Raw genomic sequence first — 27,075 nt, forward strand, 5'->3', positions numbered from 1 at the left:
TCAAATAGTAGTTTATAATATAAACATATATATTGTCCATATCGGTATGGACCATTTAGCTTTAACTTACTCATGGGATTTGAATCTTCTTGGTAGATATTATTAAAGCTTTGCTAATTAATTCAAATGTCTATTTTATTTATATTTTGAAATTTGTATTAGGCTTTCTTTATTTTTCAATTATCTTTTGCAAAAGAAAGAAAACACACATAAACCTAACAAGAAGAGATGGTGGTGAAATTTGCAAGGTTCATTAATGTCGAATTAATAGAAAACATTTATTTTTTGCTTTATTTTAATTTAATGGGCTCTATCATCATCATCATAAATAAAAGAGTAAAAAGTCAAACCATAAAACGGGTTCTTCATAAAATCAATATATTTACCAACAGAACAGATGTACAAGACTGATTCAATATTACCTAATAATCTTCTGCCACGTTATCATCATCATCTTCTTCATCTAGATTTCATTTTACTTTTCTTGAATTCCAAGCGTTTAATGAAAGAGGACCCCATTTCTCTATCTAATCCCACCATTATCGTACTACTACATGGACCACCACCAATCTCTACTCATCACAACTACTATCACCTAACTAATCTCTCTCTCTAACATCATATTTACAAAAGCAACCCCCATCCATTCAATTTAATTCAAAAAATATGATCTGATCAAGCCGAGATGGTATAGATTCTTCCTAACAATGGATCCAAGTGATAATAACATTCCCCCTGCCGTAACTGTGTCGTCACTTTTACCCTTGTTCTGTTTCTGATACAGTAATGGCAATTCCTTCACTTTCAAGTCACTTAAACCAATCTTCTCTCTTACTGATTCTATTAACTTTTCGCATGCCTGGTTTCCATTTGCATCCGTAACATAGAAGATATTCAAAGCTATGTCCATCGTTGTTGATACCTCTGCCCTAGTTACGTTTAACCCGTTTTCACGGAATGTTCTTGTAACATCGGCTAATAGCCCTTTCTTGTCTTTCTTACACAGCTCTAATCTCACTCCTTCAGATCCTCTTCTTTCAATCGCAGCCTTTATGCAAAGAACGACCCTCTGTTTCTCTGCTTCTGAATTTATCGGGTTTCCATCTACATGCTTAATAAACAACTCCTGAAAATCAAAAACCAAAAACATATTCAATTAACAGAACAAAACAACAAAACAGAAGCTTCATGGGTTACGTTTGTTTGTGTTTAATTAATTAACTAATTACCATGAAAGCTATGCCGTCGTCTGTGTTGATAGTTCCATGATAGACAACATATTGCATATCTGTAAGCGTGCAAACCACGTCAAACAGAAGCTTCGTTCGATCTTTACATTCAATATGGACAACAGAGTAACCCTTTTCAAGACAATTCTCGACGTTGACGATAGGAGGATTTGAATTAACTTTCATGATGGGTTCTCTTTCGTAATCACGATCTGAAAACATCATCTGATGAAGCCTTCTTTCGGTATGGGTATCGGCTATAGAGATAGATGTTTTTGCGCTACGAATATCGTTATCCCCTTTCAAAACGTTTCTCAATCGAGCTTCGATCTTGTTTATCTTCTGAGAATCTTCAATTGGGAAACCGGAATCGCAATCCTTAAGATAGATTATTGACGCGATTCTACCGTTGTGTGTCCAAACTTTGGATTCGACTACATTACAGTTCAAATCGGAGAGAACTGCAAACACTTCCGATAAAAGACCTAATCTATCCGTTCCTGTTAGCTCTAGAGCTGTTAGACCTTCAAAGCTTTTTGATCTTGCATAATGAATTGCTCCCAGGGACTGTATCAATTGAGAGGGAAATCGTTTTTAGTGAAATTAAAATTAAAATTGAAAATCTGAAACAGATTCAGTTGAGAATAAAAATTACGTGTTCCATGTAGTTGATGACGCTCTCGTCGGTTAATTTGTTACCGTCCAAATCTGTCACGTGAAAAACTGAAAGAGGGAAAAATGAAATAATTAAAATCAGATTCAAATTACGCGCTTGAATTTTTGGATCAATTAGTTAATGTATTACCATCCATGAACCATCTTCCATCGGAGGATATGTAAGCCTTCTTTATTGAAAGATTCAGATCTGTAAGAACTTGAACTGCTTCCAGAAGAATTCCATCCTTACGAGCGCAATCAATCTATTATAACAAAATCATATGAATGAACATAAGTTAGATTCTATAAGAATACATGAAGAAATCAGGTTAGATTGTTGATGACTTACCATTACGCTTGTAGCGTCGGAGCAACCAGCATTGTCGATCATTACTCTGTAAGATAGGCTGAAAAGAAAAGTCAGATACAGATGAATCCAAAATCAAAAAGTAAAAATCGAAACGGAAGAGAAATCGAAGTTGAGCGAGTGAGTGACCTTGGAGTGCTCATCCTTTGAATGAGTTTCTCAAATTCATCGAGACAAGCAGGGGCAGATGATTCCATCATGTTTGGTGTGATTTTGCTTGAAGAAAGATATGAAAAAAACGAAAGAGGTGAGAGGAAGATGATGAACGTCCCTTAACCCTACCTAGCGAAGATTCAAGTTAACCGACCAAAATCGCCATTGAAAAGGATTTCCCTGATTTCCTGCCTTGACTGAACTTTCTTTTTTTCTCTCTCTATAAATATTTTGCTTTGCTAATTCAGCGGCATATACAATTAACTTGATTAACACACACTCCTCTATTTATATGAACTTTGAGGATTTGCTTTCCTTTCAATTTAAGAAAATATTAATCTAACAAAATCTTTAATTTAATTTATTATTTTTAGGGATTTAATAAATCTTTACGTTTTTATTTTTATTTTTATTTTAAAACACACGGAGACACTGGGACGGGACGGGTGTAAAGAAAGTTGGAAAACAGGTGGAATGGAATAGTACAGGTGGCTGCCACGTAGGAGAGAGGATAACTTTGCGTGGGTTCGACTCAACGGAGGGTAGGTTGGGGTAAGGGATATGAGGTGTCTCGCTCACACCGTCAAACGTGAATAATGGGCCACGAGGATTATTGCTGACATAAAGAAAGAAAAAAAGAATTATTCTAAAGTTTAAATTAGCTAATAATAATTCTTTCCAGACAAAGCAATGCATTACTACTTACTAGGACTTGTTTGATATTTGGCTTCATCTATAAATTATTGTTACTATTCTTTAATTTGAAGTTTCAATATTTCATATTTAATTATTTTCAAATTATTATTTTTATTTCAGATATAATAGGTAAGATATTATCACAATGTTAAATATTAATATAATATAATATTATTATTACTATATATATTTCCTAAATTAACAATGTAATCTGCTATGTTACACATAAATTATGTAATTATATATAATATTTAATATAATATCTCTGTATTCTAAAAATACATAAGAATGTCATTAAATAAAAATAAAAACAAATTTGAGAAAACATCTTGATAATATCATTACTAATTATGATATTGATAATTCTTTTACTGAGATAGTAAAAAAAATATATATTTAGGATGGTTATTCAATAATCTAGGTTAGTCAAATGAATCACCTCAATTCAAATTTATCACAAACTATTTAATAAATTGGATATTATCTAAGTTAATCATAACATATTATATAAGAGACTAGATACAATTCAGTAAAATGTAAAAGTAGATAAATCGCAATAGGGACGGCTCTAATTATATGGTGGCCATAGTAAAAAAAATTTTTTATCTAATTTAACAAATATCTCATAAGTCATATCCATATTAAGATATATAAATTATTAATTTTATTTATAAATGATTGAACTCTTATCTATAACAAAATTATAAGAGAATAAATTGTCTTTTTGACATATGGGTAAATTGATGAGTTGCCATAGGTTGGTATACCATAGTCTATGTTCTTGTTGGGCTCACCTTATAACCGACCTTAATAGTCGATTTCAACTTCACATGACACATACATATAACACCAACTTGGCAAATTAATGCATTTTTTTTTTTTTGCATGATTAGTAATAATTTCATAATGAATAATACTTCTATTTTAATAAAGTATACCACTGCTACTTAAAAACAAACAGTGGGTTGTTGGAATATTATAGGAGGTTAATTAATTTGTTATATATGTTGGGTTGATGTATTTGATAGTAATGAGGTCGAGGGAGTTCACAAGGACGTGGCTCCAACAACACATTAATTAACCACGACACTACTTACTACTGTGGTGGTCGGGTCGAGGTATAAATAATAATAAAGAAAATTAATTATTAATTTTTAACTGTCATAGCTAGCTGTGTGTAAATAATAAATTAAACTGCATGATTCTCGGTCGGTAGATTAATAATATTATTACGACGTGTAGAGCAGTAAGAAACTTTCAATAACGCTGTCGTTTTGAGATTCATTTAATTAATCTGAGATTGTGGGCGGAGGAAATAGATAGACGTGGGGACAACATGGACGAGGGCACGAGACACGATGTCGAGATAGAATGGCCTTTCAAGATAGCCAAGAGACACGTGGATGACAGCTCAGATTAATTATTATTATTATTATTATTATTATTATTATTGGCATCTTCTCTTTGACTGTTTTTGGACCCAAAAATCAAGGATTTCATTCCCCCGTTCCCATAAACCTTCCATGTTTGCTGCTACTAGTGTTTCTTTCCTTTCCTTTCCTTTCATATTTCATTTATTAATTAAAATCATTACCAAAATTTGATGATACAAGTTTATTAATTTACTAGGTTATCATTCCTTTTACAAGCTTCTTGTAATTAGATGAAAAAAAATAATCCATCAACTAACTAGCTAGGTCGAAATAAAAAGTGCATTTTAAATTATTTGGCCAATAATATTAATTATACCAATATCCCTATTCCTTCACAAAAAGAGGCATGCAAATTACACGTTTCTCTCTCTACCTCACACTCTCTCACCATCTTACTTTTCATTTCCTTTTTTATATACAAAATATCTTATGATTTTTTTCCTTTTTCTTTCACCTAACTTATGTTGGATTTTATCATTTATTGGAGTGTTATTCACGTTCATATCTTCTTCATAGACGACATCATGTATCTACAAAAGATGCAAAAATCACTTAATTTCACATTTTTTCAATTTCATGTTATTATTGTTGGTATTCATTAGGTATTGGTTGTTAAGTAGCAAATATAATTGTTTTTGTATTATCATTAACTAAATTAACATAGTCCAGTTAATTAAACTTTATGTTAACAAGTGATTTAGGGTTTAAACCTCGTTAATTGTTAATACATTTTTGGCCCTAAATCGGCTGTCTAGGCCATGTGGCCATATCATAGGGTCGATGATGGGTTGCTCCATCTAGATGTAAATCTAGAAATTTGACATTATCCACTAATTTGTTAAAAAATTAATTTAATTCAGTATTTAATTATCTAATTATTAAAAAATAGACAATTTAATTTTATTTATTTTTTTTATCTATAATTTTTCCGTTATTTTTTTAAGTTCACTAAAAAAAAATAAGTCGACCCAAACTCAAATTTTTGAATCCGTTCATTAACCCCACAACATGTATTGGGTTATGTTGTGTCTCGACTGGCTCGGGATTTAAGGCGACTTGTCTACGGAAATATTGGGTGCATCGTTCATGGACTCGGTGAAGGGTTGATTTTGTGGTTTGTTTGTTCTGTCCTATGTTTTGTTTTATCCTAGTGTTTATTTTCCTCCCTGTAATATTATGATACTATACTCACATTTATTATTCTTTTTTTTTCAAAGGAAGCTTCCCTTAAAACAAGTTATTGAGCATTTAATGGGTGATCTTAAATGGGTTGACTCAAATTTTGATTTTTTAAACTGTCACGGATAAAAAAAGATCAGATCTTGTCGTTCATTTTTTAATTTAATTTTCTAATAAAATAACTGACAATTAGTCGTGATGTTCATTCACTAATTCGACTTTCTTTATATGGAACATGACAATTGCAATAAATGCAACATGCTTACTCCAAATTATTTCATAATAAACTATGCAATTATTTTTACTATTTTTGTTATAATTAAGACAGTTGAAATAGGTACTTTATATAGAGATCATCATAAGGACGTTATTTTTTTTTAACTCTTTCGATGATATATATATATATATATATACATGACAATTGAGGGTGATATTAAAACACAATCAAATTGAAAGGAATTAATTTTTAGTGGATCTTCAAAATTTCAAAAGATTCCTAGTTTGTAGCACAAAGCGTTCATTATTTGGACTTAATTAATTAATTATTAAGATTTAGGATAAAACATTAATGCTGATCATTTGACTTCAGCTAACTTCAAGCTTAATTATGTTTTGTTCATTTGTTGATGGAGTGATTTATAAGATTAATTTGTTAATCAATTTGTTTGAAAATTTTAATTATTTTACAATAGACTCAAATATTATATATATATATATATATAGGACACTCTATTATCACTAATTAATCATTAATTCTTCAAAAACATTTCTCATATACAACAATTATATTGGTCCTCAATGAAATTAGGGTTATGTTTTTTTTTTTTAAATTGAAAAGTTATTTTTTAAAACCATTCGATTACCTTTTTAGCATCGTCATGCTCTTTTTCAAAATCACTAATATTTGAGTTGGTGTTATGTTTTGTTTGATGTGACATCCTATTTAATTGGATCGAATTTTCATTCCAATTTTTTGTAATACAAACCATGCTGATAGTTGTTGGTGAATAATTTGTTATTCATATCTATGTGTCCATCTATTTTTATTTTTTTTAGTAACAAATCAAATTAAGTTGATAAATTTATATTATTTTTTCATTAAAAAGTAATTGAAACTTATATTTTAGTTGTAAACTTTTTTAAATCTATGCTGATTGTTTTTATGAAATGTTAACTTTTTTTTATCACCTGACAACATTTTTTTCGACGTTATTTATCGATGTTCAATAAAAGCAATTTTATCGTCGTTCAAAATATTTGATTGATATTTTTTCGATTTGTCTTATTTCGTCACTTATTGTTATTAATCTTTAGAATCACTCTTCAAAAATTTAAATGTTTATTGAATATTCTTCCTTAGAATTTTAATTTTTTACAAATAAATAATATTAACTTTTTATTTTGTAAATTTGTTTTTTTATGTAACTTCTTATTTTAATTAATAGGAATTGTTTTTTTAATGAAAATTAAATAAATATATGATATCAACCAATTAATACAACCACTATCATAATTAGGGGGTTAGAGAATATTAATAGAATATTCTAATTTGAAGTAGCCTAGAAATAATAAAAACAGGTAGTTTAGAATAGATTAGAACCCTAATTATTACAGTGATAATGATCGGACGGCTATGATTTCCCGGGTCCAATCTATGGATAAGAATAATAACAAATAAGGGATGAAGGGTGGTTAATGTTGAGAGCATGATTGACAACTTAGAGGGCACTTGGAAGTTGACAATTAACCATATCATCCCTTCAATTTTAAGTCACTTTAGGGTTTTTTTTTATTTCTTATTTCTTTTTAATTTGCTAACAGTCACTTTAATTAATTTGTTCCTATACTTGTCGGCTAAACCCTCTGTTGATAAGCCAACAACAACATTATTATTTATTTATTATAGTTAGGGTTGACCCGACTACCCTTCTTTAGACTAAGGATATCAGGATTTTTATTTTTAATTATCATAATTTTAACATTAAGATTGAAAAAAAATATACTTAATTTAATTGAGTAGCAATATTTTTTATAAACTTAATTTATTAGGTGAAGGACTGAAACCTTCCATCCCGTTTTTTATGAGTGTACATACACTCTTTTAAAAATCAATACTAAAGTTAAATTTGAGTTCGAGCACCTAATAAATTTATAAATATATATATCTTAATAAATTAAGTTTTAATTATTTAAAAAAATAAGCTAGTAATGTTTTCTTTAAATGGACATTTTTTTTTATCTAGGGTTGATCGCGGATTAGGTTGGGTTTCGGCCTGTTTGACATTATTTGGATATACTCTGTTATGCATAAATTTAAATTTTAAAATGTTTATAAAATAATTAACGAAATTAATTAATTAAATAAAAACTTATGAAGGTCGAGGGTGAGTCGAGCAAATGATTGAACCCGCTACCTTAATAAATATTACTATATGTTTTTAATATAACAAGTTGAATAATAAATAAGAATAATTATTATTTTCGATTGGGTCACACGAATTTTGGGCCGGCCGGCCCTGGTTACATATCTTTTTCTTCTATAACTATTTTGTTTTACAGATTTTAATTTTATCACCAAATGTTGATCAAAACCACATCGTTTTTGGTAAATACCGGTTCGAAATTGTTATGGTTAATTTTAAAACATTAACCGTTTTTCATGTTTCAGATGGTTCCTGGTCTATTTTAATTTTTAACTATAATATTTTTTTGTCTTTCGTGACGGTTGGTCTTGATAAATGGAACAGGTAGGTTCGGCTCACACGTACATTTTATCTCAAACTGCATTTGTTTTATATTATATATATAATTATTATTTTTATATTTGTCATTATTTTGGATCAATTTTACATCAGTAGCATTGGATCAGCCTTCTAGACAAATGGGCTCATTCTTAAGATTACATGTCCTATACAAATTCTTTGTTTTTCTATGGTAGAAGCCCAATACGTAAAATAATAGATGTCCTACCGAAGGTACCTCCTGTTTCTTTTATTTAACAGGTCAAGAATTTTATCTAAGCCGTCAAAGACGAAGAACGAAAGAAAGAAAAACTTAGGTCTTAATGATTTGTAGGGTTATACCTCAAAAAGAGGAAGCCCTTCCAGAAATTCTCGACGGCTCGAGCAGAACTCAAACCGAGGAGGGGGTTTGGAAATAGTTTTCAACCAGCAATTGACGCGCCTCGGTTAGAACCTCACTAGCTGCGTCATTGCCCCAAGCGCAAAGATGCTTTCTTCAGTCTCATTCTCTCTCATTTTATATCCGCTCCCACTTTCCCCCACTCTTCTACCTTTCCGATGTGGGACGGAACGCTTCTCTCATATTCCCATTTCTTTAGAAAACAAACTATAGTTTCAAAATATATTATTATTTTTAATTTTATAATAATTAAATTAAAATGTTAAATACATATTATAAAAAATATTTTATTTGACTTCAAATAAATAGAATAATCCAATATTTATGTATTAAAAATATTTTATTTAAATAATAATTATATATATTATTGTTATTAGTAAAATATTTAAAATAAAATTATAATTTTATGATATTTTATTTTTAAATAAAATCATTAAGTTCAAATATGAGTTATATATAATAAAACTAAAATATTTGTTTATATGTTATTGTTCAATACCTAAATGACTAATAGTTCAAAATCAATACTCTTAAGAAATTTTGCTAGTAATATTTTATAAGAAGAAATCACTAGTTATTGTGAAAAACCAGACAAAAATACACTAATAATTAATTACAGAGCATATATATGTTATCAGATTATTGTTGTTGATTTCCATCTCCAGCAAGTCTCTGAGCTTTAACAGCTTCTTGTGACCAATCAATCCTAGCCACAAAAACCAACAACAACACCAAACAAGCCACCATCCCAACCAAGAACCCTAAAAGTAAACCCCCTAACCCGATCTTAACTTTAAAAGCCAAAACCACAGCTATAGGCAACGCCAACAGATAGAACCCTCCCAAATTCGAGTACATCCCAAGCCAAGGTCTAGCCGTTCCTCTCACAATTCCTCCCAAAACCACAACTGGGAAATTCACCACCTCTGCCATAGCCATCAACAACACCATCTTCTTCACTCCCTTCACAATACCCTTATCATGGCTAAACAGTGGTCCCCAAATCCCTCTAACCGCCACCATGATCAAACCCGCAATCAAACCCGACACAACACTCAAAACCAGAGACACCATCGCCGATTCTCTAGCAGATTGCTCTCGATTAGCACCCAGTTCGTTCGAAACTCTAATGGAAGCACAAGTTGATAACGAAAGCATAACAGAGTAAAGTAAGTAGTCGAAGTTGAGAACGATTGTCAACACTCCTAAAGCCTGTTTGGCGTTCGGGAGTCGACCTGTTAAAAGAACAAGAATCTCGATACACCACCATTCGAGGCAGGTGGTTAAACAGCAGGGTCCCGAGAGTTTCATCAATTTGATCCAATCTGCAATTTCTTGTTCAATCCAACCGCCTTCTTCCCATTTCCCTCCCTTGCGAATCTCCATAATGAACGTGTATGAAGCAAGCAAAACCAATGCTACGAGATCACTAATCCAAACAGCCATGGATACTCCTTCGAGACCTCTAGCTCTGAAAAGGATCATGTTAATTGGCAAATGGAAAGCAACAGCCAGGGCCGAGCTACACATTATGGGGACAGTCACGTTTTGAGAGCTCAAATACGATTTCAATGGACAGAGTAGAGAAGTAACTGCTAAATCAGGGAGAAGGTAAAAGATATAATCTTTAGCAACAAGTGAAATATCCTTTTGCTGCCCAAAATATATTAGGATTTTATCAACATTGAGCCACAAGATTGAAATTGGAAGAGAAACTATAAGCAACAGAGTGATAACCATGAGAAGGGTCTTATGGAGAAGCTTGAAGTTCTTGGCTCCATAAGCCTGACCACAGATTGGTTCCATGGCAACACATAAACCACTCAAAACAGAGAATCCGGTTACATTTGCAAAAGTGAAGCCAAGTGTGCCCCCAGCCAATGGTAGCTCACCTAGACGGCCAAGAAACGCGGTTGTGATTGCTATCTTGGCGAACCATGTGAGATTCATGGCTATCAATGGGATTGAAATTCCTCTTTGTATTCTCAGCTCTGAAATAAGAACATGAAACAAGTTGGCTGGCCATTTCTTAGCTGCAACTGAGGGTGGTGAAGAAAGATCGTGAGCCATCTGGTTGATTTTCAGTCTTCTGTCTTGTGAGAGGTTTTCGCAAATTGATTTCTTGAAGAAATTGGTAAAAAAAAAGAAAAAGTTGCCTTTTATTTATTTATTTATTTAATAATAAAAAATAGTTATTAGTGCATGATGAGAATGCAAATTAATGCCTTATCTATTCATCATGAACCAGATAAGGTAATCAAATTAATCTGGATTTTCTATTCTCTTGCTAATTACAGTACTCACTAATTAAATCACTTTATTTGAATTGGGTAAAGTACCATTTAGTTGATTCTTGAACTGACTGTAAAACATATTATGGAGAAGATGAGTTAGCACCCATATATTCATTTTTGGGATACCTAAAAACCCATAAATTGATTCTTAAAACTTTTATACTGAAAATAATATATTTAAGATAGAAGAACACTATATACATAGGTTGCTGAGAATCTTTATAGGAATATTGGTGAAGTACATATATATGATGATGAGGATGGTGGGGAGTGGGGACAAGGAATAATGAAGATTTGGGAACAAGATTAATATATAATAATTGGAAGAAACAAGTGTAGTAAAAATGGAAGTACTGAAAAAGGTATATATAGAAGAAGATAATTGTGATATTGATGATCTATCTGTTGTTGTATTTGATGATCCATGTTTATTCATTATTGTAATGGATGGGTGGGAGGTGCTCTAGCTACTTTACATCCCACTAAATCAGTCACTTTATTTTTCCAATCTTGTTTATTTTGGCTAGCTAGCCAACTATTATCATCATGATTGAGATATCATCACACTATTTCTATAATGCCCAAAATTTTGGACTAAGTTCTTGTTTGGTAAGGGTTATTCAAATAACTATAATTCAAAATACCATATTACTAAGTTTTTTATTTTATCACATCATTCTATTTGTTACTAAAAAAATACTAAAATACACTATATTTTAAATTATTATTTTTTATTTTATCATTATATATTAATATTTTTAAGTTTTTTTAATTAAAAAATTCATAAATCTTCAAAATCATTACCCATCCTTATTTTTTAAATAACTAGATTATTTAGATAATTACTATTCAAACAAACCCTTACTTCTCATTTTGATTTTCATTAAATAAAATCACATTATTAAAAAATAAAAATACTAATGCACCTATTAATAAGATAGTATTAGAATATATCGTGTTTGAATAGATAAATATTATTAAATTATATTTTAAAATATTATTTTATTTAAATTAATATTTTAATAAAAATATATTATTTTAAAAAATGTAAAATATTCAATTATATTTCAGAATTGGGTTACTGTAATACAGTAGCCTAAGATATATTGAAATAAGTACATGAAAAGAGAAAAAATAAAGAAAAGAGAAAAAAGTCTGTAAATAAATATTTCTTTAAGAAAAATGTAAATTAATGCACATTGGAAAAAGGCCGCATGTACTTTTTATGGCCACATTAATATACCCAGTTTTGGTGCCGCCTTATCATTGGTCCTATTTATTTATTTTGTTTTTCTTATTATTATTAAAGATAACATTAAATTAGTTAAATGAAAGAAACAAAACATAAAAAAAATAGTCATAATATTCTAAGTTTAAATTAGTTTATAATTTTAAAATATTAATGATACATGGTAAATTATTAAATTCTTATTATTTTGAATTTCTGATTTTATAATTTTATAAATTATTTTGATTTTATATAAATAAAATGAATTATATTTATTTGAATAAATAAACTAATATAATTATTTTTTATTTTTAGTATAATTTATTTTATATTACTTTTACAAATTGATAAATAATATACTGAAAATAAAAATACACAAGTTAACAAAGAAAGTAACCAAGTCAATCTGGCCAAACAAAAAATAATGATCAAAATATTGATTTTTTTTCTTTATTATCGAACCATCTAACTATTTAATATTTAAATTTTCATTTATTTTTTAAATATTATTTATATATAATTAAATAATGACTATGCAATATTAATATTTTTTTTTTAAATCATTAATGTATAAAGAAAAATAATAATACTATATGTTATAGTCATAGTAATTATTAATATTTTAATATTTTAAAGCAGGCCCAAATTAAAATGTATTGGACTAGACTCTAGAATTTGATTAAATTAACATTTTAGTGCAGGCCCAAATTAAAATGTATTGGACTAGACTCTAGAATTTGATTAAATGGACTAGCCCATTCAATTTTCAATTCCACGGAAATATAAATAAAAAAAAAATTAAAAATGATTCGTTGAAGTACAATAAATTACAATACATATCCAATCAAATTACATTCCAAATAGAGAGTTTACTTAAAATATTTTATTAGTTTTAAACTCCTAAAAATTAAGGGCTTACATAATTTACCTAATACGTTTTATTATTATTATTTATATATAATTAAGTATTTTATACATTAATAATTTAATATATATATATATATTTAAATATAAAATTAATTAAAAAACAATAATTAGTAAATGATATTATAAAAAAGTTATATTTACAAAAATTAATTGCACTAATTAATTTTGTTGAATATATATATTTTTTTAATTTATAAATATAATTTTTAATTTTAATGTAAAATTATAAGATCAAAATTATTTATAAACTCGTATAATTTTATTATTATAAATATAAAATTGTAAGAGTTTAACTATTTAAGAATTTACCTAAATTTAACTTCTCTAAAATATATGATTTTAGATTTGTTTAAAAACTTTGTATTCAATAACACATTTATTCTATAATTTATTTTTTCAAGTAGACATGGACTTGTTTAACCTAGGATAATTTTAAATAATATTTTTTTTAGGGAATATTATAGTTGAAAAAAATAAAATTATTTAGATCATATAAACACAACCATTAAAAAAAATGCAACTTCCAAATTATAAAACTCTTTTAGATGTTGAGTTTTTTATACTAAAAATGTAATTATACCATCTTATTTTGTAAATCACTCCATTTATCAATTTAAATATTAAATTATTTTTATTTTTATAAAATTTGTAATTTAAATATAAACAAAATCTATTAGGATAACTCTAAAATAAGAATTTATGCTTAAAAGATTAAAGATTATGCGTGGGCAGTTTTAAGTTCGGACTAAGACCATCTCCAACCCATAAATCCATTCTCAAACCCAAAATGCAGTAAACATCCCATCAAACAGTAATTCATTCTCAACCCCAAAACTCATTCTCAAACTCAAAAAAATATTCTTAGAATATTTCTTTCTTACACTCACTTTTTAATCTTATTAATATTATTTATATATTTATTAACTTTACATATTTAATCCCAATCTTTTCTCTTTCATTTAATAAAATTAAAATAAAATTAATTATATATCAATAATTCATAAACAACAAAATAATTCAAATACATTTAAATAAACAAACATATTACATTAAAACAAACATGGTTAACATATTATAAGATAATTTATAAAACTAAAGTTATAAAATATAAGTTAAAAATATAAAATAAATTATAAAATATAAAATAAATTAGATTAAATTTCAAATATAATAAATTTAATGATTTAATTATATATTTAGAAAACAATTTAACTTTTTATCTTGAAAAAAATATAAGTTGAAGGATTAATTTAAATGTAAAAAAATTAAAAATTATATATAAAAAAATATATAACTTAAGGGCCATTTTTTAAAAATGGCCAAAACAGGATGTAAAGTCCAAACGCATATATGTGTTTGGTTGGAGGAGAGAGTACAAAAACTCATTTTGAGTTTCTTTTTTGCAGTAGGGTTGAAACAAAAAAAGGCACCCCAAACGCATTATGGGTGCCCGGAGATGGTCTAAGAACTAAGGGTGACAAAAAAATTCGATTCGAAAGATCCGATCCGTTGATCAGGCCAATCCGATCCGAAAAAAATCGTATCCGATATTTTTCCGGATTTCCGGATCGGATACGGATCGGGCAAAAAAAATCGGATACTCGAAACCGATCCGATGATATTTAAAATCTATTAAATAAATAAATTTAAAAACAAAATATTATAAAATAATTAAATATCTCTCTCTACCTTTCTTTTTCTTTTCTTTTCTATGTCTGTTTACAAACCCATACCAAACGGGTTTCTCATTAGACATTTCAGATCTGTTTCTTCTTCTTCACATTTTCCAGACGGTTTCTCAAATCGTCATTAGACGTTGCTGGAGTTGGAGCTTGGAGGCTGGAGTTGGAGGCTTGGAGGAGGCCGGAGCTGCTGCGGTAACTTGTAAGAAATCGGATCAGCGGATATCCGACTGACTTTCAGATCGGATAGTGATCGAATACCGGATCGGATACGGATCACGATTTTTGAAAAAAAGAGTCGGATATCCGATCCGAAATACCGGATCGAATCCGATCCATATGTTTGACCACCCCTACTAAGAACCCATAAACTTGACTTTAAAGTTTAATCGTAATAATTTTTTTCAAAATACAAACAACCTTTTTTTTTTTTCTCTTTTCAATAAACATCCCACATAACATAACCCACCAAACAAAGTCCACATACAAGAATGTCCAGCAATTAAGTTATAATAATATTTAAACCCATGGGTTATTTTTAGCTTGTAACACTGATCTCTTTGTTTGTCTTATGCCTAAAATAGAAAAGTCTGCAAATACATCATAATAAATGATTCAATTTAGAATAAAACAATTTAAGCAATAACATATGATATCTAACTAAACCGTTCGACATATTCAGGCTAAATGCCTGAATAATGTACCTAGGTCAAAGAGCTGATAACGATTACAATTGCGTATAATCAAGTGTACACATGAAAAAAGTATATATATAGCATAATTTACATGTTGACATTTTGTCATCAACCTTGGTAAGGCACATTGTCCACTACTACAATTGACATGAATACCCCTTTGGCCCTATGCTTGTATCATTATGAGCCATGACTAGGATTTTCGGGTGGTGATATTTCATGATAATAGTAACGATCGCGACACCCGATTATGTTGGTGTTGAACAATGCTTTAATTCAATTTGATAAGTATAAACTATTACCATATAGCACCATAGTTGAGTTAGTAAATTCTTTTTTATGATATTTTTGACTATATACCAAAAAAAAAAATTGAAGGTTTGGCCAATAACCAATTACATAATTTATATTAGTTTTCTTTGAGAAAATTGAGGTGCTGTTATTTGTAGACTTATCAAATCACATCAATATAACAAATAAAAATAAAAGAAATGATAGTCAGAAAAAATTTGGAAAATAGGGTAGGAAAAGAAATGATGTGACACAATAATTAGCTGAAAAAATAATAATTTTTTTTTCCACACTTTTCACTTTTTTTCAACTAATAACGTCATTACTTCATATTTCTGTTCGTATCATTTCTCTAAAAAATAAATAAATATATACATAGCCTTGAAAATTTATAAATATATATATATATATATATATATATATATATATATATATATATATATATATATATATATATATATATATATATATATATATATATATATATAAAAGGATGACAGTTTGGTTCAACTTATTCTATTACAAATAAGTTAAGATATTAACATTAATAAATTCATTAATATTAACAAATAAACTAATGCAAATAAATTGAATTCAACTTTTCTTTGGTATAAATAAGCTCAATTTTGTTTGTTTTACCTTTTTTTTATTATTTAAAAAAGTAAGAGATCACACATAGAATAAAAATAACCACTAAATAAAAGTACTTACAAAATAAAAGTTTGATATGAAAATAAAATATAAAAACAAATATAAACCTAAATCTGATTTTTTTTCTCACACAACTGATCAAACATCATGTATATCTATCAAAATCATGAAAAATGGATTATAGGAATTTGTCAAAATTGAAGAATAGCAAAACAAAATTAATTAGGAAGAAATAAAACTAATGACCAATCACAATTATTCAAGAAGTACTAAGAGAATTAGTCTATTTAAGAACCTAAAAAACTAAGAATCTTGATTTAAATGATTAAATGTATAATGATCTTCATGGGGCTTAATTGATTGAGTAAAACAATTGCTCAATTTTGGATTAGGTGCTTCTTTGATTTGTATGTTATTAGGAGAGAATAAATAATATCACATTTGGAATAATCATAATATATTGAATGATAAAAGAATAAAAATTAAAATCAGCGCAACCCTTGAAAAAACATAATCGAGCTAGGTTAGCAGAGGAGGTTAGATCGAGGCGAGAGACAATTTTGAATTAAGACCGTGAATAAAATGAATTAGTCTAAGAAAAATAGTAATCTCATATTTTGTTGACTATTAATATTGGTGACATGCATCATTAGAGCAAGAGATCTTATTCCAATTATATATATATATATATTTATAATTTTTTTGAAGCAAATTGATGATCATGATGTAGTAAAAGAAAAATGTGTGAAGATAGAGTGGTTTCTGCTCCTCTCTCAATGGCCTCAAACCCATCTTCATTCAAACCCTAATTATTATATATAGTGGTTCACAAGCATTATAATTTATAATATCTGTACACAAAGATATACACTTTAATTTACTCCCTTTATTTTATTTTATTTTTTTTAGAAATAGGAAGATTAACGGTACTATCTGTTTACATACAAAAAAAAAAAAAAAACAAGTGGGTTAAGTATAGAGACAACAAATATATCTTAATTTATAGTGTTTATTTGTGTGTAATATAATATATATTATAATATAAAATGGTGCAGGGTATTTGTGTACTTGGTGCAAGGTGTGTCATCAGGTATATAAAGTATTTTTGGCTATAATAAAGATTATCTACACTTGTATTGTTTGTAAGTGTTTGGATGGGAATGAGAATGGGATATGTAGTTGTGTACAATCATTTCATTTGAGAATTTGAACATGTTTGTAGAGGATTAGTGCTAGTCCATTTAACCAAAATATATATATATATAAATATATATATATATAAATTATAAAATATTATCATTACAACTCCTAAACCCACTTGAGAGAAAATAAATGTTTTATGTTTAATATTTACTAGAAACGTTATGATTTGAACGAGGGTAGCGACCTTAGAGTTATCCTAGTTCATCTAAAAAAAACCATATCACCACACAAAAAAATGTCAATTTCTGACCAGCAATCTCATACAACAAGAGAATACAATTCAAGATTCTTGAAATAAATCAAATTGGTTTTTTCATTCTACACGATTTTGTGTTTATAAATCTTTTCTTAGTCGGTTTTGAGAATTATTTATTTAAAAAAGAAATGAAAATAAGAATTGAAGCTAGGGCCAATATAATGATAATGTTAAAATAAATACAAAAAAGAATAATTGTTGATGTAATTTAAAAATATAAAAGACATTAAGTGGTGATATTGTTGATTTTAAATTGATATTAGCTGATGGGCATATATAATTATGAGCATCAAATGTAGATGAGTGCTAGAGAGAAATGTTAGAAAGAGGTGCTCATGAATAATCAAGGTACCATTTGACCCTTATATATTTATGTCTTCAAACTTTGTAATAATAAATCTATGAATATCACCCAAATGGGTGCCCATTGACAAGATCTTACATATATTTAAAAACATTTTTTTAACTATTCAATTATATTTTATTAGTTTTTCAAAGACTTGAGAAACCACAGTTATATAAACAAACAGTAGATTGACTAAGAGAATTTTCATATAGATGAAAGGATAACAGTCTTTGTGGGTTTGTGATATATAAATTAACTCATACAAATTGTTTTTTCCACAGTCTCATATTCTTATCTTTCGTCCATTCCTTAATTAACTCCAAAATCATTATTTATTCATATTATTTTTATATATTTATCTTTCTTATCTTATTTATTTTACTTATTTTATTTTATTTAATTATTAAGTTTTTATCATTAAATATAATTAATTAATTAATTTTTAATATTTTTTCTATTTTATTTATTTAATTAAAAATACAAAATATTATTATTTTTATATTATAATTATTTAAAATATATAAAATATTAAAGTGTATTTTGATTTAATAAAATATAAATATTTAATATTTTATTATATTAATTATATATATATATATATATTAAAATACTTATAAAACAATAGTTGAATGATTTAATTTTTTTTATAAATAAAATTATTTATTAAATAATAATTAATAATTAGTCTAATCATTATTATTTTAATTAATAATATTATATTTTATTAAATTAGTACCCATTTCAATATTTAATATATTTTAAATAATTATAATATAAAAATAATAATATTTTGTATTTTTAATTAAATAAATAAAGTTAAAAAAATATATTAAAAATAAATAAATTAATTATATTTAATAAAAAAAATTAATAATTAAATAAAATAAAATAAGTAAAATAAATAAAGATAATAAAGATAAATATATAAAAGTGATAAGAATAAATAAGTAAATTTGAAGTTAATTGAGAAGTGAGAATATAGGTGGGGTGGAAAAAACATCTCTTTTAACTCATGGATCGGAAAGTTATAAAATGTATATTTATTCACAAAATTATAAATCTAATTCAATAATTATAAGTTATTTAATAGAGTTATTTGATATAGATGTTTAAATGTTGGATATATATATATATTTTTGACACTGAGTTCAAATATATTCATATAAAGTGAAATATTATTTTGAAATTATATTTAAAATTTTGATATATATATATTTAGAAGGATTGGTTGCATATATTATTTGAAGTGCAATTAATTCTAACGAATTAAATATATAGTATGTAATTTTTATATATTTTATTTACAAATAAACTTGACATATTTAATTAGAAAAGTCAAAATAAAAATATTGATTGACTAACTAATATATATATTATTATTAAATAACAAGTTTTTTATTTACAAAATTAATGTGTATCGAATTTTTATTTTTTAAAAAAAATATAAACTGACTCCATAATGATTTTAATTTTGATAGTTTAAACTATTAATTTTATAATTTAAGAATGTATGCAAATATGATCAGATTAGTCAGGTTTTCAAAAACCTGTTTAATACCTAATTGTGATAATTTTTACATCATTGTTGTTCTGTGTCGACCATTCTATTATTTAAAATAAGTATAATATTATTATTAATGTATAGTTAATTTTAGAAACTTATGATAAACTTACTTTTTCTTTTTTCTAGTTTGTGATGTCCAATTTTGAATCAGGTCCATTTGGTTGGTATTAATGAGCTTGGTTCTTATACAACTTACAAACCCTAAACCAAACCCTCCTTAGACATCCTAAATTCATAATAGTGACTTCCCAACAATCATTGAATTTCACACCTCTCCCTTCCAACTCATTTCATATATTTCTTCTTTCTTTTAAATTATATATATATATATATATTTATTATTCAAACTTATAAATTCCCACCCCAACTGGCAATTGAATCCTTTCATAATTCATTAAAAAAAAATGAAAAAATTAATAAATTTAAATTCATTACCATGATAAATGGTTGAACATTCTAAAAGATAAATATTCATGAATTCATGTGACATAAATTTAAAAAGTTACATTTACTGATTTACCTTGGAAAAAGAAAAGTACATGTGATCGATGTGCATCTAAATTTTCTCAACTAAGTAATTAATTTACTACAAGATCATCCCTTAATTTAATTGCATGGAAAATTAAAGTACGTTCTCGGCGGCAAAACAGTCCCAACTGACTAAAATATCCCTAGTTGTTATGCTCTCTGGTTTCGATAATGGCATAAATGAAAAGGGTTTAGTGGTAATTTGATAAAGTGGTGGTGGGGATTGGAAATGGAAAATAGAGAGATGGATGGATCCCCTTCTTCTTAGGCTTTTCTACTAAGATGGGTTTTGCTGCTCTTTGGTAATCATGAGTTCTTCAGCCATCATTACCTCTCTTGAATCTTTCTCTCACTCACTCTCACACACACACACACAGAGAGATAGAGAGAAAGAGAGAGAAATATACTCGAGTATTTGATGACAGGAAGAAGGGAACACACATGGATGCATTCTGTAAAAACATCAATATAAAACAACCACCCTTCCTCTCATAATATTATAACTCCATCTACTTCAATCTTCCTTCCTTCCTTCCTTCATCAAATAATAATATCATTCGAATCATGTGTATTGGCCGTGGTGGCACAGCAGGAGGAGGAGGAGGTAAGATCATTGGAGAAAGGATAAGATTAATCAAACGTTATAAGCTTCGAGTTCGCAGGCTTAGCAGCAGGTGATCAATTAATATCATTCATCAATAACACTTATGTCTTCTTCTGGTAAAAGCTAGCTAGTTGATGATGATGATGGGTTTGTCTTGTTTTGTTTTGTTTGATCATCAGGCAGGGGCAGGGGCAGGGGATGAGAGAAAGAATTAGAGGAGAGGTTGATATTGGAGAAATAAAGAGAGAAAAGGAAATGGAGATGCAGAACTTGAAGCTGTACATGGAGAACATGAGTATTCTAGAAGCAAACAACATGTTGAGGAAGAAAGCAGCAATTCTTTATCAAGAGAATGTTGCTTTAATGTCTCAATTCCACAACAAATTCCCATCTCCCAACACCGACATCCAATGATCACTCTTCGAAATGAATCAGATATTACCCATGTAATTGACTCTGCTTGTATTTTCTTTCTTTCAATTTCTCTGTTGCTTGGCAATTGGCATAAATCTATTCAATTACTAGCTGATCAGCAAATTAAGATCATATGACACATGCTTAATAACTTGTCTATTTCAGTTCAGAAGCATCTATAATAAGCAGATATATATATTCATTATAAACACAGAGCCCAAGAAACTCCATGCAGAGAAGAGATTAGTATATATTAACAACTGCATGTTAAAAGTATTTCATTTGTTATATTAATTATCAGTGTATGAATAGTAAGCCAAGAACAAATCAAAATGTAATGTATTGTCGTAAAGAACAGGCATGTTTTGTTTTTAAGGACAATACGTAGCCAAGAAGAAGAAGAAGAAGAACCCCACATTTAAATGCAAGATGAAAACACCAAACCTGGCCAGGCCAGCCTATCACATTTTTAATATCCCAACAACCCATCTGTTGGATCCTTGAGAGTGGGGGCTTCTTACTTCTTACCAGATGGGGGCAACTTCACACAAATCATGGAACATATTTAATGATTATTTTTACTCTTACATCACTTAATCATGACACCAATAAGTTAAGTTTTTGTAGTGAAAATCGAATTCCTGACATCCGATCTATTAGACAAAACTCTTAACACTTGAGTTACCCTAGTGAAATTTTTAGTCTTGCATTCTTTTTTCAATAAAGAAAATTGATCATAACTAACCCAATTTTTAAATGAATAACAATATCTTATTTGGATTAAATCTAACCCAAATCATTTACTTTCTCATAAAATAAAAATATTACTCAAAATCCATTTGTACCCACAACCCTTTCTTTATCTTGCTAGTCCTGAACCAAAAAAGTATTAACAAGTAGCTTCAACAATCTTGCCACTATAATTTCAAAAGCTACCTTTAAGACAACATATCATTTACTTCATTTTTTTTATTTCCTCCCAACAATAGATGATGAGCCTCTTTATTTACAGAAACCCTTACAAGACTTATTTATGGATGAGGCCGAAGTAGGTTGAAGAAGAACATATTTAACCTGTATCGAGTCAGTGACAGTAAAGATGAGGTTACAGAAAGAAAGGTATAAAAGACTTTGTGTGAGTTTCACTACAGCAAGGCTCTAAAAGACATGAAGATTGTAAATCAAAATTGGACAAAGATCACCCTATACCGAACTCAATATGATCTTCATAATAATAATAAAAAAACACTAATCCCCATATGTAACTTCTCCTCTTTAGTTTAGATCCGTGACCAAAAGTATTTGACCATAAACATCTACTCTTGTTTTTCTTCTATTCAGTCCAAAAAGGTAGTACAAATCCTTAAGTCAAGACTATTCATATTACTATTTAACTAACTTGAGTCAAAAGAAATAATTATGGTTTACATACAAGGGGCCAACAATACAGTTGGCATATACATTGCATTGAAACATATTATTCAAGTAAGAAAATTACTTTCAAACAGAAAAAGTCTTTTTCTTCTTATTATTATTATGAAGATGATGATGATGATGGTGGTTTGATTTCACTCATGTTCAACAAACAACATCTATGTTTTCATTGAAGACTTCAATATCTATGACAGTAAACAGCTTCATCCAATAAATCATATCATTGATGTATCAAGAATATGGGGCGAATGAGGAATCATTACAATTTCTCGGACTGCTCCTGTTTCGATGAACCGTATATACGGAATGCAGCCAAACACAAGGTAGCGTTGCCTATAACTGTCAATGCAGCTTGAAGTGCTACCAATACCTGCACCAAATGAAAGAACACAAATAAACCACAATTGAGAAACATAAATGAAAAACAAAGGGCCACTAACCTCAAGAGCTTCGCTGTTGTAAAAGAAATGCCATGTGCAAGCACAGAGAGCTCCGCCAAGCAGGGGTACCTAATTAAGGAGTAGTAATAATTCAATACAAATGAAGTTTTCAAAACCACTTAGATTCTGATAAGAAAACTCTCACCATGCCCCAAGAAAGCCCTTTCCATGTTTCATTTCCAGACTTATCCCCATATTGCCACACCAATGTCATTGCCGTAATCCTTTCAATTCAGACACACTACTACTGTAAGAAAACCAATTTCGGGACTCTTCTTACAAAGAGATAGAGATAGAGATAGATACATCACCATTCAACGACGCTGGATATATGGATGGCCCAAGTGGGTAAAGATAAGGCGTTGGAAGGCTCGCTCAGTTGAATCCAAGGTACTTCACCGGCAAAAGCAGGACTCCCCACTAATGTCAGAGCCAAACCAGCTCCAATCAGAGATACAACGGTTTTGTTCTGGCTGCGAATGATTTCTTTTGGGATTCCGGACACAGATTCAGTACGAGCGGATGAATTAATCGGGTTGAAGAAAACGGGTCTGTATTTGGGTCTCAAACTGACTTTCGGAAGAACCGAAAAAGTTGGCCCCAGTGCCAGAGGCATCACCGTCTGTGTGGCCATTACTCCTACTGCTTTGTTCACCTTGATGGAGTCGGGATGATTGATTTTCTGTCGGTGGGCGAGCTCGCATCAAACTGAATAGGGCTTTGCGGGAGAGAGGGAGGAAGATGAAATAGTTGGTCCTCTTTAACTCTAATCTTCTGTGGAGCCCTATTCACTGTATTTTTCCTCCATCACGAAAAACAACTCAAGACTTAAAGCTTTGTTTGTCAATTGTCATCAATAATACTTCAAACCCAATTGGAAACACTATTAAAATTGAGTCTTTTTTCTTCTAAACTTTATTATTAAAAATCAAGAACGGGTTTATACAGTTGAATGGTTCAAACAAATGAAAAGCTTCTACATTTTCCAGCCCAGACTCTCTAAGAATACAATAAGAAAGAAAGTTTTGCTCCATCAAATCAAACAGGGACATCTTTTCTCTTGGACGACCACAGCATGACAAGTGAGAAACCCATGAGGGACATGATCACAACCTGCACAACAACAACAACGTTAATTTTCCACGCATAAGTCAAAATCGCAACAACAGCAATTGATAACACTCACTGATATGGCTGGAGGGACGCCCACAAGCGGGTCTTTGAAGAATTTATTTGCAAGTGCAAGTGCCAGAAGACTGCTCTGCATTCCTGCACAAACAAAAACAAAAACAAAGAGAGTTGGAATTTGGATTGGTTCATCAGTTTTTCTGTTTTGTATTTGGCGCAACAGTTCATTACCCGTCTCATATGATAATGTTCTTTGTAAAGCTTTTACATCATGGGCATTACTAAAGGCAACTCCACCTAGAAAATAGCCGGCAACAAATGCTGAAAGATGAAACGCGACAACAAGTAAAAGGACTGAAGCTCCAAATGAGGACATAACAGATTGGATGTTAATCGCAAGTGGTGCTCCAACGCATAGAGCAGTCACTATTACTGACAGTGGTGGTAAAAACGGTCTAATGGCAGCGGATAACCGAGGTAAGAACCTATTCAAAAGTAACCCAGCAGCAATAGGCACCATCACAATCTGCGTAATACTGGAAACCATTCCTATTACATCAACAGGTAATCTCTTTCCAATAAGCAGGAGCGACAAAATCGGAGTCACGAAAACAGCAGAGGCAGTTGATAACGAAGTCATAACAATGCTTAAAGGCGCCATTTGAGGATCGGTTAGAAAAGTAGCATAATTAGAGAGCTGGGCTCCGCTCACACAAGCAGTCAGCATAATCCCCGCGCCTGATTACAAAAAAAACTGTCAATCAAGAACGACAACTATTTGATATTAAATTTGGTGAAATGAGGCTGCATTTTTACCCAAAGAAGTTGGGAGACGAAGAAGAATCATTGAGATTGTCCCGAAAAGGTAACCAAGTAATGGCTTCACAACAAACTGGCCAATATAACCAGCAAAAATAGCAGCTGGTCTGTTGAAAGCTTCAATGAAGTCACTTTCACTTGAATTTACTCCAACAGCAAACATTAAGAAGCCAAGAGCAGGGGCGTAGTATCTGAAAACAATCAAAGAAAAGTATTACAGTTTAATTGTGCAGAGCTTTAATTAAAATAGATGAAGACTAATTAAAAATAGATGAAGACTGTATAAAAATGGCAGATGAACAACCTACTAGTAAACCATGTGAAAGAAGGAGGATAAACAAGGGCCAGAATAGTACTAGCAAGGACTACTTGAGGTAGAATTGAGTTTGATCCCTTCAATATTTCCAAAAATGAATTTCCTTTCTCAATAAGAACCTGCAAGAAACCAAACTGAAAAACCCTAAAAATCGCTTCATCACTGAACAGTCCTAGACACCGTGACTATTTAATATAAAAGAAATAAAAGATACAGTTGAAAAGTATTAAACATGGGAATATCTGAAAGATGGGGAAAAACAAGCAGAATCTATATGTCAACTCATAAAGCACACTTCTTTTCACTTTCGAAATAAGAAGCAGTGGCGGTACCTGATCACTTTCAGGAAGATTAGTGAAAGATCGATCTGAGTCGAACCCATCTGCTATTTTCTCCTTGGGTATGCACCTACTACTAAAAAGTTGGATTCTCGAGGAGCTCCGCAGCACTGAAATTAAAGAAGAATTATGGAAGAATAGAGAATGCCCAGTTTGAGAAGATGGATGATAAAAAAACTCACATGGAGCGATCGGCGTGTCATATCTAAGAGTAAGACCTTGAAGCGATGAGTAAGACGATTTATGACGATAAATTTGTTCCCTGGACGCCCCTCCGATAGACAGAGATGAATGGAAGGAAAGCGTTTGCCGGAGAAGAAGCTGAGCAGTTGAATTCATCGATGACCGCGGCGGCGAGAAACAGAGAGAAATGGATGCAAGACTCTGGGATTTGTTGGGAAAGTGAGTGAGTGTCCTTTCTTTCATACTAATCTATTTTTCATATTTTCTTATATTATTTATTTTTATTAATATTATAACTTATTATTAAATAAATTTTAAATTTAATTAGTTTTTTATATGTATATTTACACAATTAAATTTATTTTTATATAATATAATTATTGTGATAATTTTAATTATATTTAAAACTTTTTATTCATTATGCTTAATATTTTTTTTTTTTTTTTTTAATATATACGACCTTTTAAAAAAATATATATATATATTTAAAATTTTTATACTTTTATTTTTAATATTTAAGAAATTTTAAATGTATAATTTTTTTATTAAGTTATATTCATATTATAACATTAATAATAATGATATATATTATCAAATCTACTTTTAATAAATAGTAAATTCTTAGACAAAATTACTTAAAAATATATAAACATAATTAAAAAGTCAATTGATTATAAGTTATATTTAGTAGACAAGTTATTCTATTATTTTTTTTTATGGATTATTTGAATTTAAATAAATTGTTATTATGATTAATGCGTTTCCTACCCAATGTTATTATTACGACGATATTGAGATCTTTTTGGAAAAAAAGGTAGAGACGATTAAACTCATTAATCTTCAAGCTTGTTAACGCACTGCTGCTTTTCAAATTATTAA

At 29.2% G+C, this 27,075-nt stretch overlaps 5 protein-coding genes and 1 pseudogene across 7 annotated transcripts; 1 reads left to right on the forward strand and 5 right to left on the reverse strand.

The window, feature by feature from the left end:
• Positions 1-347: 347 nt before the first annotated feature.
• LOC124930826 (ACT domain-containing protein ACR8-like) lies at positions 348-2,634 on the reverse strand. Its single transcript, XM_047471186.1, has 6 exons — positions 2,383-2,634; positions 2,236-2,281; positions 2,035-2,149; positions 1,885-1,952; positions 1,230-1,796; positions 348-1,126 (listed from the first exon to the last, which is right to left on the reverse strand). Exons 1-6 carry the CDS (start codon positions 2,451-2,453, stop codon positions 653-655), a joined length of 1,341 nt encoding a protein of 446 aa, XP_047327142.1. The 5' UTR covers positions 2,454-2,634; the 3' UTR covers positions 348-652.
• A 6,155-nt stretch (positions 2,635-8,789) lies between these two features.
• LOC124933098 lies at positions 8,790-8,944 on the reverse strand (annotated as a pseudogene).
• A 550-nt stretch (positions 8,945-9,494) lies between these two features.
• LOC124928823 (protein DETOXIFICATION 56-like) lies at positions 9,495-10,934 on the reverse strand. The gene has a single exon (XM_047469073.1). It carries the CDS (start codon positions 10,923-10,925, stop codon positions 9,495-9,497), a length of 1,431 nt encoding a protein of 476 aa, XP_047325029.1. The 5' UTR covers positions 10,926-10,934.
• Positions 10,935-20,742: 9,808 nt separating this feature from the next.
• Positions 20,743-21,701, forward strand: LOC124932442 (protein LITTLE ZIPPER 2-like). Of its 2 annotated transcripts, none has more exons than XM_047473070.1 (2): positions 20,743-21,194; positions 21,304-21,701. In XM_047473070.1, the coding sequence occupies exons 1-2, from the start codon at positions 21,085-21,087 to the stop codon at positions 21,536-21,538; spliced, it is 345 nt and encodes a 114-aa protein (XP_047329026.1). In that variant the 5' UTR covers positions 20,743-21,084; the 3' UTR covers positions 21,539-21,701. The 2 variants fall into 2 exon arrangements, with proteins under 2 accessions (XP_047329026.1, XP_047329027.1); XM_047473071.1 differs by having other exon boundaries at positions 21,310-21,701.
• Positions 21,702-23,036: 1,335 nt separating this feature from the next.
• Positions 23,037-24,196, reverse strand: LOC124931281 (ycf49-like protein). The gene is made up of 4 exons (XM_047471714.1): positions 23,724-24,196; positions 23,558-23,636; positions 23,413-23,481; positions 23,037-23,342 (listed from the first exon to the last, which is right to left on the reverse strand). The coding sequence occupies exons 1-4, from the start codon at positions 24,044-24,046 to the stop codon at positions 23,232-23,234; spliced, it is 582 nt and encodes a 193-aa protein (XP_047327670.1). The 5' UTR covers positions 24,047-24,196; the 3' UTR covers positions 23,037-23,231.
• A 102-nt stretch (positions 24,197-24,298) lies between these two features.
• Positions 24,299-26,403, reverse strand: LOC124931280 (probable sodium/metabolite cotransporter BASS5, chloroplastic). Of its 2 annotated transcripts, XM_047471712.1 has the most exons (7): positions 26,196-26,403; positions 26,008-26,123; positions 25,664-25,794; positions 25,357-25,550; positions 24,772-25,278; positions 24,599-24,681; positions 24,299-24,525 (listed from the first exon to the last, which is right to left on the reverse strand). In XM_047471712.1, exons 1-7 carry the CDS (start codon positions 26,350-26,352, stop codon positions 24,451-24,453), a joined length of 1,263 nt encoding a protein of 420 aa, XP_047327668.1. In that variant the 5' UTR covers positions 26,353-26,403; the 3' UTR covers positions 24,299-24,450. The 2 variants fall into 2 exon arrangements, with proteins under 2 accessions (XP_047327668.1, XP_047327669.1); XM_047471713.1 differs by lacking the exons at positions 26,008-26,123; positions 26,196-26,403 and having other exon boundaries at positions 25,668-25,794.
• Between the last annotated feature and the right edge of the window lie 672 nt (positions 26,404-27,075).

Source organism: Impatiens glandulifera, chromosome 3 (assembly GCF_907164915.1).
Source record: "Impatiens glandulifera chromosome 3, dImpGla2.1, whole genome shotgun sequence".
Taxonomy (NCBI): domain Eukaryota; kingdom Viridiplantae; phylum Streptophyta; class Magnoliopsida; order Ericales; family Balsaminaceae; genus Impatiens; species Impatiens glandulifera.

Bases quoted from the DNA above. Each gene is read 5' to 3' on its own strand.
- LOC124930826 (XM_047471186.1), bottom strand. From the start codon at position 2,453: ATGATGGAATCATCTGCCCCTGCTTGTCTCGATGAATTTGAGAAACTC. The intron at 2,150-2,235 runs GTAAGTCATCAA...TTGTTATAATAG, and splicing joins CCGACGCTACAAGCGTAATG to ATTGATTGCGCTCGTAAGGA. The intron at 1,797-1,884 runs GTAATTTTTATT...CAATTGATACAG, and splicing joins TCATCAACTACATGGAACAC to TCCCTGGGAGCAATTCATTA.
- LOC124928823 (XM_047469073.1), bottom strand. From the start codon at position 10,925: ATGGCTCACGATCTTTCTTCACCACCCTCAGTTGCAGCTAAGAAATGG.
- LOC124932442 (XM_047473070.1), top strand. From the start codon at position 21,085: ATGTGTATTGGCCGTGGTGGCACAGCAGGAGGAGGAGGAGGTAAGATC. The intron at 21,195-21,303 runs GTGATCAATTAA...TTTGATCATCAG, and splicing joins GTTCGCAGGCTTAGCAGCAG to GCAGGGGCAGGGGCAGGGGA.
- LOC124931281 (XM_047471714.1), bottom strand. From the start codon at position 24,046: ATGGCCACACAGACGGTGATGCCTCTGGCACTGGGGCCAACTTTTTCG. The intron at 23,637-23,723 runs GTGATGTATCTA...CTGAATTGAAAG, and splicing joins ATATCCAGCGTCGTTGAATG to GATTACGGCAATGACATTGG. The intron at 23,482-23,557 runs GTGAGAGTTTTC...CTCCTTAATTAG, and splicing joins AAGGGCTTTCTTGGGGCATG to GTACCCCTGCTTGGCGGAGC.
- LOC124931280 (XM_047471712.1), bottom strand. From the start codon at position 26,352: ATGAATTCAACTGCTCAGCTTCTTCTCCGGCAAACGCTTTCCTTCCAT. The intron at 25,551-25,663 runs GTTGTTCATCTG...GATTGTTTTCAG, and splicing joins TTCACATGGTTTACTAGTAG to ATACTACGCCCCTGCTCTTG. The intron at 24,682-24,771 runs GTAATGAACTGT...TTGTTTGTGCAG, and splicing joins AACATTATCATATGAGACGG to GAATGCAGAGCAGTCTTCTG.